The sequence below is a fragment of the Dysidea avara genome, chromosome 9 (assembly GCF_963678975.1).
Source record: "Dysidea avara chromosome 9, odDysAvar1.4, whole genome shotgun sequence".
NCBI classification, from domain to species: Eukaryota; Metazoa; Porifera; class Demospongiae; order Dictyoceratida; family Dysideidae; genus Dysidea; species Dysidea avara.
In genome coordinates, this window is record NC_089280.1 from 9,029,365 (window position 1) to 9,044,397 (window position 15,033).

The 15,033-nt window shown below is 37.1% G+C and overlaps 1 protein-coding gene across 2 annotated transcripts; it reads left to right on the forward strand.

The window, feature by feature from the left end:
* The first annotated feature begins 619 nt into the window (after positions 1-619).
* Positions 620-13,034, forward strand: LOC136267302 (uncharacterized). Of its 2 annotated transcripts, none has more exons than XM_066062397.1 (2): positions 620-654; positions 10,895-13,034. In XM_066062397.1, exon 2 carries the CDS (start codon positions 10,984-10,986, stop codon positions 12,844-12,846), a length of 1,863 nt encoding a protein of 620 aa, XP_065918469.1. In that variant the 5' UTR covers positions 620-654; positions 10,895-10,983; the 3' UTR covers positions 12,847-13,034. The 2 variants fall into 2 exon arrangements, with proteins under 2 accessions (XP_065918469.1, XP_065918468.1); XM_066062396.1 differs by lacking the exon at positions 620-654 and adding an exon at positions 10,623-10,707.
* The last annotated feature ends 1,999 nt before the right edge of the window (positions 13,035-15,033 follow it).

Here is a 15,033-nt window from a genome sequence, read left to right on the forward strand (position 1 = left end):
AAAAGAATATCTGCCAGATATTACAAAAAAATAATTTTGTATGTATATGAACCAACGTTGAAACCTGGTCACTACTGCTGATCCGGATGACCCACTGACCCGGATGTGACCGGGATGTGACCCGGATGTGACCGGAATGTGACCCGGATTAATTAAAGCCGAGACGTGTTTCGTCTAGTCTCGGGTGAGCAAATGAGTCTACATTTTGAGCGTTCGATTCGTGTTGAGTAAATATTGCAACTTCAGCCTAGCTGTAGGTTGAAGACCAAAAAAAAAAAAAAAGGTCTTCACCTACTGACAATAGCTACCCCTCACCATAGATACCCTCAGTTTCGTGCTACATACTGCACTTACTAACAAATAGGCGTGGCTGAGCATATGTTGGTAATGCGATAAGTGGGCGTGGCTCACGAAAGAGCTACGCGATAGCGTTTATAAGTTCCACGTCGTCAAACGAACAATTTCGTTTCTCACGTGATCCAATCCGGGTCAGACCCGGATAAATTGTAAACCGGGTCAGACCAGGATGACCCGGAGAAAATGTGACCCGGATGACCCGACCCGGTTTCAACGCTGATTGAACACACACTGCAAACATCAGTAGGCAGCAGGTGGAAATTTGTAGGGGATTCGTCACCCCAAGTTATCCTCAAGGTAGGGGCATTTGCAACTCAAATAGCCATACTGCTATTATGTGATTCCTGGGATAAACAATACGAAGTAGTAGGGATTTGTAACTTGAAGTTGTCTCCAGGGGTGGGGTCAGGGAGTTTGTGATTTACCTTTTGTAAATCCCCGCCTCTGCCCGACCTTGGGTAGGTTGGATGTGGCATTGATAGGTGCACTATATAAATGTTCCATTTGTGCTAATATGTTGGTCATCGCACTAGTGTTTCCCTAATGCCATGTACATGGCTCTTTCTGTGAGCTAATTTTTGATGAGAAGTACGGATGAAAGTTAAATGCGTGGAATAAGTTAATTAACTTGAGCAGCACTGCAGGGTATATTAATCGGAAGCACCTAAACGTGGACTGCTATATATTACAAGTATGAATTTTTGGTAAAACCTTAACAAGTTGACAATAATTAAGATCTCATTGGAAATCTTGAAGTCTTACAGATATCAGTAAAATATCATAGCTTGTTATGCAAAGTTTGTCGATCCCTCGTCTGGAGTATCACTAAAATTTAATGTAATACACTAGTACGCTACTATGGTTGAAAAGAATTTATCATTATCACTTTTGTATATTGAGGGTTTATCCAAGAAATGAGGAAGGCCAAGACGAGGAGCAAATATCACTATAACTTTTGAATAAAGTATTTAAGGAACAATTCACCAAGGCAGTTATGTACCTCTAGAAGCTGAGTGTGAAACACAGTAATTAACCCTCGGGGCACCAAGGTTATGGTAATTGACTTGTGCAAATTCCCTGCTGCGTAGGTTAAACAAGGTGCCATTATAGGGATATGCTTCTCTTGGCGAGTTAAACAAACAACGCATGTTGCCTAAATGGTAGTATGTATGCATCATCACTGTGATAATTCAGTGAAGACAGGCTATCTACTATACGATGAATGTTCTAGATTACAAGTCAATCATCCTATATAGTGAGTTCAGCTACACAGTAAGTAATTTTGTAGAGAGAGTTTAGCTATATACACTGTACAAAAACTACACTGTACAAAACAATCATCCTGTATAGTAAGTTCAGCTACGCAAGTCAGCGTGTAGAGAATTCAGCTATGTTACAAGTCACCCTGTACAGGGTTCTGCTACATTTAACAAGTCACCATGTAGACAGTTCAGCAATATTACAAATTAGCTATGCTGTAGAACAGAGAGTTCAGCTACATAACACATCACCTTATTCAGCTATGTTTAACTTGCAAGGCACCATGTAGAGATTGTAGACAGTTTAGCAATGTTACAAATCACATCGTAGAGCATTCAGCTCAAATGAGTCGATCAATCTTTAGAGAGTTCAGCTATATAACAAGTTATCTCTCAGTGAGTTCAACTACGTAACAAGTCTCACTGCAGAGTTCAGCTACACAGTCACTCTGTAGATAGTTTAGCTATGTAACAAGTCACACCCTGTAGAGAGAGTTCAGCTACATAAATATTGCCTTGTATAGAGAGTTCAATTATGTTACAAGTTATATTACTATGTAGAGTACTTGGTTACACAACACCTGTAGAGAGTTCAGTTATATAATGCACCTATCAAAGTTTTGCACCATGCACCAACTCCCATGTTGGCAAAAGAGGGACATAACAACAAATATTATGCCCCAGGTGTGGAGATTTAGGCAAATTGGGTCGAATCCCCTTCTATTCTCCCTCGCAGGAGTAGGTGGGGAAAAACTTTTATAGATGCATAATAAGTCACCCTGTAGAGAGTTCAGCTACAAACAAGTCACCCCGTTAGAATGTTCAGCTACATATCAAATCACCCTGTGGAGAATTCAGCTTCAAACAAAACTGTAGAGAGTTCAGTTATGATACAAGTTAGACCAAAAGCCAGCCATATGATAGTTCTGAGACCTGATTGCAAAATGAAGTGATGTTTATTCAAAAAAATAGCCAAGTTGTGGAAAAGGGTGTGGCTTTCCAAAAAGTTAGGGTGCATGTAGAAAGTTGTGAAACAATTGTAGTTAATGACAATCAAATTAAATGACATGAAAATGTTAGCTATCATTGTTAAATTGATCAACATTAACATCATTGCAGCCATTTCTTGACTGACACCTTTGATTTCACAACTTTTTCATCCTGACCTTTAGGGAAGCCACCTCCTTTAGGCCACTCCTAGAAAACTCATTGTTTCCCATTTCCCGCCCACATGCAGATTCTTTTCCCACATGGTCATTCTTATTACTGTCAATATTCAACATTTATCCTGTGACTGCATAGGCAGCATAGTAATAACTATTTTAGCATCCAGAAAACCCTTTTGGCTAGCTTTTCACGGTTAAGGTTCTTAGTTTAAATATTTCTACTGTATTCTTACCTGAAAGTTAGTTAATAATTTTGAAAATTAGTGGAAATATCTATAATGAATGGATAATGAACTACCCGCCCACATGTATTTTTAAGATCAATGAAATGGGAAACAAGGAATTTTGTTGGAGTGACGTTACTCTCAGTTTGGCTGTTTTTTAGTAGACTATATATATATGCACTTGTATCTCAACCCAGTCTTAAACTTTTAAAGTGGATCATTATATTAAGCTGTTACATACTTGTGTGCCAGAGTTTCCTCGCTCTCTGGTTGCAGCAGCCAGAGAGCGAGGAAACTCTGGTTGCAGCAGCCACACCCATCTATAAAAATACTGTTGTCGCCATGTTCTGGCAGTTACATGAATAACTTCAAAGCAAAACTATGATAAAGAGGGGCTGAAACAAAAGAAGGAACTGGAAAGAATGTAAAAACTCTTGCAGTGCACACCCAGAGTTATGCTATGCTTCTGAAGCTACCCACTTTCCTTAGAAACCAAGGCTGCATGTTTATCGTCGTGAATATCATTAAGAATCTCAAGAAATGCCGGCCCAGCATGAATAACGTTATGAGTAAATGCTACAATCTGATCCGCTGCAAGGCTGGCAGCTGCACAAGGATTGTATGCCACAGTCACCAGACCCTCGCACGAGCGACGGTTTGCGGAACGACTAAAATAATTATAGCCAATTAGCTAATAATCTGACAGTAGCAGCATAAACAAAATTTCACTTACTAATCAATAGATGCTATGATCTATGATGCTATGCATCAATTCTCGGTGAACTCGAGGTTGTCAGATCTGCTAATTAACGCCTCGGTATGTCACATGTATGTCACATGACATGACTGATCTATTCTTTTGGCGCCCCAAAAAAATAATCTGCAATGCAGGAAACAAATGAAAGGAGGAGGGACCGGGAGAAAAAGGTAGGTACTTAGTAACTCAGTGAAGTAAAACCAGATGCATGCATGGGAGAGAAGAAATGGTGGGCTCTTAAGATAATGATAACTGTAATCTCATCGCCGCGGCGAGCGGGACTATAGCTACTACCGGTATGGTCGAACCGCTACTTCCGCCCAGGATCCCGGGGCTTATCTAGTCTCGTGCCCAGACCGCTTTTTTTCTTTTTGTGTGGGGGCGGAGAAAAAAAAGCGGTCTGGGCACGAGACTAGGGCTTATCGATTGGAAATAATGTAGAGTGTGATTTCAAGTATTGTTGGCCTATGTATAGAAGCGAGTAAAACTTCACTTGTGGTTTTCACGGAGAGACTGGTTTCAGGGGTGGATCAGCTGGCAAGGGGAGGGGCACCACAGGCTATTAAAGTTGTAGACGGTTGGGGAGAGTCAGATTTCTTGTCAGTTGTTGCATTTCTGAAGCAGCAACAATCACTGTCTTACTGTTGTTTTAGCCTTTGCAGATGGTTGTGAAGTCTTACAAGGCTATTAATGTAGCAACACGATAATTATTTTAGAGGCGCTTAGTACGTACGAAGGTGCTGGTCGAATTTCACAGCTACTTTAGGCCACTTCAACTAAATTACTTGTTTCTCGGATCCGACCGACCCATAAAATTTTTAAATGAAATGTTTTTGTTCATTTTTAAAGATCACGTGTTTGATCGCGTGAGTACGGCGTCAGTCTGCTATGCGTGGGGCAACCTTAGTTAATACAAGAAGAGTTGTAAAAGCAGACTTTGGATGGACGTTTGATCATTTAGATGTACTAACCATAACTAATAGTTTGTCATCGAACTCAATCAAACGCAATAGTTACATGTGTTGCCATAACTTCAGTTAAAAAAAAAATTAGCTACCACCTATTATTATTTTAATTATGCCTACCTACCGACCCACTTTTCAACTAGTTTCAGTCCGAGAAACAAAAGATTTAGTTGAAGTGGCCTTAGTTATCGTCCTACGTCCTATCTTAGAGTATGCATCAACTGTCTGGTCTCCATACACTAACAGTAGCATCTACAAGTTAGAAATGGTCCAACGAAGAGCTGCAAGGTTTATTACAAACAATTATTCACCCTGGGCTAGTGTAACTGAGATACTAGATCACCTGAATCTACCAACTCTTGAACAGCGACGGAACAATTTGAAGCTAGTTATGATGCTCTCATCTCCTAAATGAATAACTCCGTATAGATGGGTGTGGCATATATAAAGACTCTCAAAGTGCCTATTCTGTCAATACTTCTACCGATTTTGAACACTAACAGGTGCTGTTTCACTATTCATTGCTATCTCTAATTGTTTCATCTACTGGGTGTGTAGACTATAACACTATGACTGAAATATACGCATTCTCCCTCAAGTGTTGTGTGCAGTCATATGTGTGACCGGATTTACATAAAGGGGTCTTGCACACACATCCATTTTATCAACTTTGACAATCCATAACTTCAGATTGGACTTGAAATGTGGTCAACATGCAGTGAGTAACAACATTGCTTAATGGATGGAGGAAATTTCAGGCTTATATGTCAACTGAACACTAAGCTATGGTCTCCCAAGTTTATAGAATTGGATGTGGGTGGAAGACCCCTCATCCCCCGTAAGCATGTTATAATAGTCAGGTTAATAATCACCATGACTTGTTGTGTTAACTTATCAAGTAACAAGGCTGCGATTATAAACTTGTACTCTTCTTGAAGTTAGCAGGTAAAGGAAATATTCCCATCTGATACTACTGCATTTCTTAGGAAGAATGATTTGTGTAGAGAGGCAGCCATCACTATGTCTGTAGTGCAAGACATCAAGTGACAGTGAAGCGATTGCTTTATATCAGATATGAGATTAGACCTGAGTTAACTATATATGTTCAAAATTTTGTCCAAAATGTTTTCAAGAATTTCCCATGATTTTCACCTATAATGTTCTACAATGTTCCCATTACGCTTGCATTATGCTCCTAAGTTAGCAACGTTTCTTACAATTATCTTGAAACAATTTAATTAGTGAATGCTCTATTAGAGTATTTCAATGATTAGACAGTATCAATCTAAGGAGCTATGTACAATGCATTTGAGTGCTCTATTGCAGTTTACAGTTTCTCTATTAGGGAGTATCGATCTATTTTCATGGAATTAAGCTACATAGTTTGAAACATTCACCTAATATGCTAGCATTATTCTGACATAGCACTCCACCCCAGCCTATTATGTTTTTTATTGTGCTGGCAGATTTGACAAAGGCTTATATGAGGCGTTTGATTAGAGAGAGCAGGTATAACAACTAATGCTATGGGTTATGGTCTGTTGGTTTCCATTTCTGTGTGAAATAACACAAAGACAATGCAGCGACATCACTGGACTTTTGTTAACATTCATCATGCAACTTGTGCTGGTCACCTTAAGGGAGCAGTCTTAGCTATAGCAACACATCATAACACTTATAGATAACAGAAAAAGATTGATATACTCTAATAGAACAGTCAGTAACTATCAGGCAGCTGACTGTTCTATTACAGTAGGTCAATCTTTTCTGTGAATAGGCACCAGCCTATTATGCTGGCATAATTTTGAACATAATAAGTGCCTGAAAGCATCAAGTATAATGCTAGTATAATAGGAAGAATAATTGCCATACTGTATGCAAAAATGCATGCCACAGAAAAATACAACAATCGATGCTATTGATATGGCATTAAGTAGTTATTTAACATGACTATTATTATAGTTTACAATGCAGCCAAATTCTTAATGCACAACGAGTACTTTTTACATTTAATCAGTTGTTCATAAGCCAAAGTTTATCATTATCCACTAGAAACTAACAAAACACAAGAACTGTGGCAAACATTTTGAGCATAATTATGAGCATAATAGGCAAAAACTTTTAGCACTGCAGCATAACATAATATGCAAAATTAACAGCATAATAGGCTGGTGCCTATCTGTGAAATACATTATACCAAGCAAGGATTTATAATCTGTGCTTCAGCCACTTACCATAAAGTGCTAGTTTATTGGCAAAACATGGGAATGAGGCACAATTAATATTGAAAATTTTGAGCAGTGCAGCATAGCATAATAGATATAATAGTTGGTGGGTCCCTAAAGATAAGGAGTAAATTATCCACTAAGGAATCTGAGGGCATGCCACTGTAACTGGTACAAGTTACTAGCTGACCTTCAGCTGTACCTTTATTGCCATGCAGCATGCACACTTACCTTGCACATTTTTTGCAACCTTATTTCACAGCTGTGAAACTTTTTATAACAACAATAATACCTCCTGATAATCTTAGAACATCTGAGATTGGATTTTAGGCTACTGTTAGTTAACTATCACAGTAAGTCCCATGCTTTAATTGACTGTAGGGAAAAAGTTGTGGCTAATCTGTAGCTTTGATTGTTCTATTAGAGTATTTCAAGGTGAAAAGTGTTGCTGAGGTTTAATTGCAATTGCAGTTACATGCTACTGAATTATAGTGCACAGTAATATATAGTTTTTTTGCAAATGATAAATTGTCAATTCAGCAATAATAAAGCACACTGCCATACACTGAGGTATTTTAAGAGAAGGTTCTGTAGAAACCACAGTAGATCTACCACTGGTAAACCATTTTTTATTGACTTGATGATCCTATAACTCACCAAGTAAAGACACTTGCATTTATGAGGAAAGTGTTTATGGCAAGGAAGTTTCTAATCACAGAAGACCCTTAATTATACATAACTATCTAATGTTTCTCAAGCAATGGTAAAAGTGTTCAGATAAGTGAATTTGAAGTCTATTTACAAATATTCTAATCCGCACACAGTTAAATACTCTAATTGAACAGCTACGTTTACTTTCAGGATCAGATTAATAACATACTGTACTTCCTTGACTACCAATCAGTTAAACATGTTGACAAATGTCTTATCTAAATTGGAAGATGGGGTGGTTAAACCATATGTCCATCACACTGTATCCCTCCAAGATTCCGTCCGAAATGAAGCAATTGGGTGGACATTATTTAGGAAGTGTTGCAATGACTGATTCCTTGTAAAAGAATATAAAATAATGTGCTATACTAGTATTTGATATATTCTTAAAATTTTGGAGTTGTTAAAAGAAGTACAGTGCGTTGTAAAGTTGCAACAACATTACTTTTTATTTTGTGATGACACAGCTACAGAATGTATGGTGGTTCATGATCTACTGTTATACCTTCAGCAAAGAAGTCAAAGAGTGAAGCATACAAGATGGAGTGCTGATATTGCTATTGCTAACTGAAGTGGTGTGCAATAATTATATCCTTGAGCCAGCATAATTCCCTGATTTGCAAAAAGGGAGTTTGATCCATGCACACACATCCATAACTTTAAGTAAAGAATTGTTAAATTTGAACATCCATGCACTGAACTGAGCTTTGTTATTGTTCACTTCTATGCCTCTTTTCAATTAGTTAGCCAACAGCTTTGCCAAATTGATACTTAGACCCCCTACTGCAGATTCAGTCACGTGATATAGCCTTTTCAAAAGCGTGAAGAATAATACCAGCATAATACACAGTCTAACACAATGAATGCATACTGTATGATATGCCATAAATCAGTTTTCTAATGCATAGTTTCTAAGTGTGATTAATGAAAAGCTCTTACATATGCATCTGCTTGTATGATAAACACAGTTGACACTCTAGATATGATAAAATATCTTGTACAGAATAGATGTTTTGACGTCAGTCATGCATGCAGGGTAGAAAAACATTAAATACTCTAATAGAGCAGTCAATTAGAAAAATGTTGATATACTCTAACAAAACAATCTTGAGCATAATCAGCTTATTTTTTGCTACTTTTCTATGTATAGTTGGCTCTAGCCTATATTTGCTCAGCACACAAGTTCACTCATACAATTAGCTACATGAGATCTACATGCTTTGAGCAGGAGTGTTCACTATTCTTAAAACCTAAGAATTTAACCTATTAAATAAACAGTTATTGGATACATATTAGTATCCATATGCATCCATTACCAGCCAATAACTGTTTAATATTGGCTTGAAAAGTTTTTATAGTAACGTACAAAGCTTGGTAGAGTACCAATGATCATTTACTTAGTAGTGTAGAAAAAGTTGTGTTGATTAAATTGGCTTGAAGAGTATAAGGTAGTGAGTGACCTCTATTGTCCTGCAATTGGTAAGTAACTCCAAAATACTCAGAGGCAAGTGTGGAACCTGGATGACAACTATATAATTGTAAACTGGTTTACAAGGTCTAAGCTTGGATATGCAGCTATGTATACACATGCAGTTACAATGTCAAAAATACTGTTAGACTGCAGGGTGAAGGTATCTGTTTGTCAATATTATTGTGAAACAAGAAACTGACAATCAGTGTTATTTTCATAATAAACTGATGAGCTAATGTTGACAATCAGTCGTAAGTAAAACCATACTAGTGTGTGGTTTAGTATATTTATTATGTTATAGACCATTTTTACTTAATTAGAAAATGATATAATACTGGGTCTTTATAGAAGAGAGATATCTGGGGAGGTTATTAGAGGCCTCCCATATAGCAAATATGATCTGCTTCTCTCATCTAAAGAACTTTTATTCGTATTCATACTATTTCTAGCTAGTATTAATAAGCAAATTGGATTTTTAAAATCTGTAGTCTCTAACTATAACTTAGTGAATGAGTATATCTTCATTATTATACCAAATTCAATGCAGAATATTATAACAATCAAACTACTTCCATACATCTAACTTGCAAACTTGAGCACACTACTCTCCTATTCTGGGGATCAGTATCTGCATAATTATTAGGGTGTTGTGGGACTTGTAGTAGTAACATTAACACCTCGCGTTAAGATCTACACACTTTGGATCACGATACAGATAATAACACATTGTGAGTATCCATAGACTTATTTTTTTATCTTATATTATTATTATTACTGGGCAGACAGTGTTTACTGATTATTCCCAGGGGTGAAAAATTACAGGGGGGGGGGGGGGGTATAAGGGGGGAACATATGTACAATTAGCTATTTACAAATGATTAGTTAGCAGCTACAAATGTTATCTAGAAATAGTTTCTTATCAGTAATTTCAATTAATGAGGTTGATAATGAGTTCCAATCAATGATAGTTCTTGGGCAGTAGCTATTTTGATATGCTGTGGTGTTTGCACTTGGGTGGATAAAATGAAGTGGATGGTGGTGGCGAGTGTGTCTATTGTCCTCAGAAAATGTGGTGGTATATTTACTACACTAGCTTTGTGTACAATATCATGAAAGAAGGATAATCTAGCAATCTTACGGCGTTCTCTTAGAGTGACCCAATTTAGAGATTCTATCATAGACTTAGCCAACATTGGTCTGTATACAAGAAACAGAATTAGTTTGGGCTTGATAGCTAAGTTACTCAGCTAAGTTACTCAGCTAAGTTACTCAGCTTATAGGATGCAGTGTTTAAAGATACAAAATTCTGAGGGGTACATAGTTACTGGAGCAGTGAATGATACTGAAAGCTGTAATTGAGTGGCTTTATATGCTTGATACAGTTAGCTATATAGCTGGCAAGTTTCAGTAGTTTTATTCTGCCTTGATGTTTGGTAAGTTTATAATAGCTAGGATAGACAGTCTAAAGCAGAGTTAACCTAATGCTATAGAGATAGGTATAGCTAGACCTATTCAGACTGATTTTTACCCTTTAAGGACTCTTTTAGTATTGTAGAGGATTTTGTTTTAAAAGTAAATCTGTTACACAGGAATATTATAATAAAGTTCTCCATTCTATAGAATTAAGTTCTCCATTCTATAGAATTATAATTTGGTGTGCTGTGCAATGAAATAATGAAACAATATTGTACCTTGACTTTATTTTGCATTGACACTTGTTATTGTTTTTTTATTGTTTTTATCCTATACATTTTTACAGTACTTACAGATTTCAAGTCACAGTGCATCATTGTCTCTTAAACCAAGACTTGAGAATGATACAGAGTACAAGCTGAGAACTGAACAAGTATGAATGGTCTTCTAACTCTTCCAGTAGAGTTGCTGGTTTACATCATATCATTTTTAACAATGGATGACTTGGGTAAACATGTACAACATGTGTCACAAAGACTACGAAGCGTGTGCAAAATGCCATCATTGTGGAGGGAGTTTATATGGCCTTATTACTACAGTGGTGATGAAGGCTGTCTGAGTAATGTATTGAAGGTGTATGGACAACATGTGAAACTACTGTCACTTTCGCATCATGTGACACCACTAGCATGTATGAAAATGTTAAAACATTGTAGTAATCTGATAGAGCTTAGTCTACCAAGAACTAAGTTACTACCTAACCAAGTACATGAGGTTGTACTACACATAAAACAACTACAAAGACTGGATATCCAATGGGATACAAATATCAAACAGTTACTAATATCAGCTCAGGTGGTCGGTATAAACTTAAAAGAGCTGACAATCAGAGTGAGGTCAAATGAAGGACCAGGCACACCTATGTCAACTAATCATATTAAATCATTCTTGGATTATTGGATGTCAACAGGTTTTGCTCCACAAAATTTGACCATTGTCAATCATTTTCCATCCACCATTATTGATGTACTGTGTTATTGGTGGGTTACTTTAGGCTCCAAAAAAGTACCGGCTACACGTGCAGGTTATATTAAGGTTTACAAAAGCTTAAAAGCTTCACTGAACATGTATCCTGTGCTACCAGAATTTCAGCTAGACCTTGATCAAAGATCACTACCTTATATAAAACCTAGCAGTGCTGGTTTTATGTCATCACAAGGATTTCATTTAAACATAACTGATAGTACTTGTGGTAGTGAGGTAGTAAAGAAGGTAACATTGATGTCCATTCCTTCTTGGGTTTACAGTGAAAATCAGTTAAACCATAGTATCTCTAATTGTAAGTCTGTAGTTGAGTTTGTTGTAGAACAAGAACTGTCATCGGAGTACCTTGGTAAACTAGCCATACCACATCCTAACCTTCAGCGACTTGACCTGAAGTCACCCGATACTTTATGTTTAACAGGTTTGTGTACCATAACCCATCATTGTCACAACTTTCAAGGACTAAGCCTGTTAGGCCATACAGTAAATGAGGTAGAGAATCAGGCACAATTCTGGGAAATATTAAGTGATACAAAACTTACTCACCTTGCAGTAGATGCGTGTGTGTTGCTACCTTCTTTGAAAGATAAGAAACAGTTCATCACTTTTTTCCAGAAATGTAGGAGCCTACGAGCCTTGGAGTTAGGATCATGTTGCAGAGAATGTACAACAAAATTGACAGACAATGGCTTATTTATACTATCCCACTTCCCATCACTCATTCACTGTGTGTTTAACAATATTGTTGGCAGTAACTATGCAAATCTTATGCGTGATATACTGATCAGTTGTGGGCAGCTCAAGTATTTGAATTATTTTGAGCTCTTGGGTGGTATGACCAGACACTTACACAATCTTGATTTCGATATAGACAACTGTAACCTGCAACAGCTATGCTTTCATTCACAACTTTCTGATCTTCCTAGCATTTTCATGAGTAGCATATCAGCTAATGGTAGACTAGTACATGTAGTGTTGTGTGCAAAAACAGTGACCAGTGAAGGTGTTATTGTGCTAATAGAGAACTCTCTTAATCTGTTGACACTTCATGTTGCTGTGTATCATGGGATTTTAGGCGAAAAAGAAAGTCTGATTACACCAGAAAATTTCATGGCTCACCTAAGACAAATGTTTTCTAATAGAAAACTGTTTAAATTGGATCGCTGCATACTTAAATCTTTTGAAGATGTTGACATTGTCAATATTCAAGAAAGGATTTTATATGATACTGACTTAGATGGAATGTGGACTTAGATTGCTGGCATACACAAACATGGAGACACTGTACACAAGTACAACTGTGCCTGTAGACTAAGACATGCATTTTAACACAATTATACATACACCTAAAGAGGCACGACAAGCAGATTCTGCTTGAATTAACTATGTACTAAAATATAATGTAACACTTCAAATTAAAATGTAGATGTACATCCAAACTGCTTGACAATTAATTATTACATCATGAAGCAGATGCACGAACGTATCATACAAGGTAGTGGTATATGTTAGTTGAAGTCATGTGCATAGTACTCATGGGGGCATCTACTTCTGTTGCAGACCTACATACATTGAGGTCAAATAGTACCTGATTCTTTGCCTCACACTAATGCGTTTGGCAATATTTCCTATGCAGTGTTGTAGCTGTACATAGCATCAACTGTCTTTGTCCCATAATGGGTGAAGGTACAGGTGGGACTTGGAGTGCCCACATATAATACAATTTTAAGAAACATTTTCAAGTACACCCATAAGTCAGATTGTTTTTTTATTTATTAAGGCTTTACAGCACAAGCGCTGAAGGTCTCTAGGACACCTGGTCCTACAGCCTGTTTATATTAAGTATATTTGAAAGGTGCAGAAAGAAGAAAAATCCATGACTAGACCTGGGCAGCCGTGAACCTGCAGCCATCCGACTTACGGTTAAACATTTACAGCTAGGAGTCTGCCGGGCTGTCAGGATGTTTTCTCTTTGTTATTTTCATGTATTATAGCATGTAACGTTTAGCTGATGGAATTGTATTGACAGTTGGATATGTTACTTGGCTCGCACATGTATGTATCCTTGTTCATATACAGGAAGTACATACTATTTACTTGTCCTACTCAATGTCATGGTCAGTGTCACTCAATTTTGACATGCAGTATTAGTTTAACAGGCCTGGTGTGTTACGTTGACATTGTCAACTAGCAATAGTTCTCGGTGATGTGCTTGGTTTATCACAGTCTAAAAAGTGATCCAACATCCACTGTTTGTCATAATAATTATTGTGTTGCGGTAGCTGTTTTCATTGAAACTTTATGTTACAAATGTAACAATTGATAACCACTTTCATGTATCATATATGCCAACACAATCAACACATTATTCAACATTGATAGCTATCCATGGCTGATTGCCATTCACTCATTTGTGTTTTACTGTTCATTTTCAATTTGGGTGTATAGATTGTTTCTAACAACGTTACAAAGTGTGCAAACCATATTTATAACTATCATTTCTATTTTAATAATTACCGTATTATGATAGCACAAAGAGTACACATACATCTGTATATCATTAAATACATAAATGAATATTATATTTGCAGAGTCCATCCAAATTATTAAGGATTTATAGTACAGTGGAACCTCATACCTCTATTATCTGGGCACCTCCATTCTTCAGACAGCCCAATTTAGTCTTGTGACTTGCAATAATGAAGTTTAGGCTAGATGAAAGCACAAGGAAGGAGCCTAAAGATTGTTGCTTACCTGTTAGGTGGTTTGTTTATTCTACTAATATGCTACCACTTGGTGTTATACATTTTTACCACCCAGGGGAGTGACCATGAATACTCTGCAGTGACTTCACTAACCGATAGCAATACCAACATTATTTGTACTTTCAAGTCACTTACTTCAGCATGTTAGCATGTATTTCTTAGTTTTGGACATTTCTGAGATACAGACAGTAGTATGTACCAGACTGCAGAAGTTCACTGTACCTAGGCAAGCTTTTACAGTGTATGAGATGACTGCATGTTCAGTGGGGTATAAATATCAAGCAATTACTTCAGGTCATTTTGTGTGTACAAAATCATAAATGGATCCACAGCACTACAGCATCACTAATCTTCAGTCTGTAGTTGTATGCATTGGAGACTGTGCACTGAGTACCTTGAACAACTAGCCGTTGCATATTCTAAGATCAGTAACTTAACTTGAAGCAAAAAATGCAACAAAATAGAACAATGCACCATGTTTAGCAAGATTATCACCCACAACATAATCCTTGTGATATTAGGAAAATTATATTGGCTTCATACTGGTGCCAATTAATCTGGTAGGACCTCACCCACACAACTAAACAATTCTTCTGTTAGAATAGTGTTTTGTGCAACAGTAGTTTAGAGTAGTACTGGTAGTTCATTTGTACAGTTATAGTTAAAGCTTATTTTT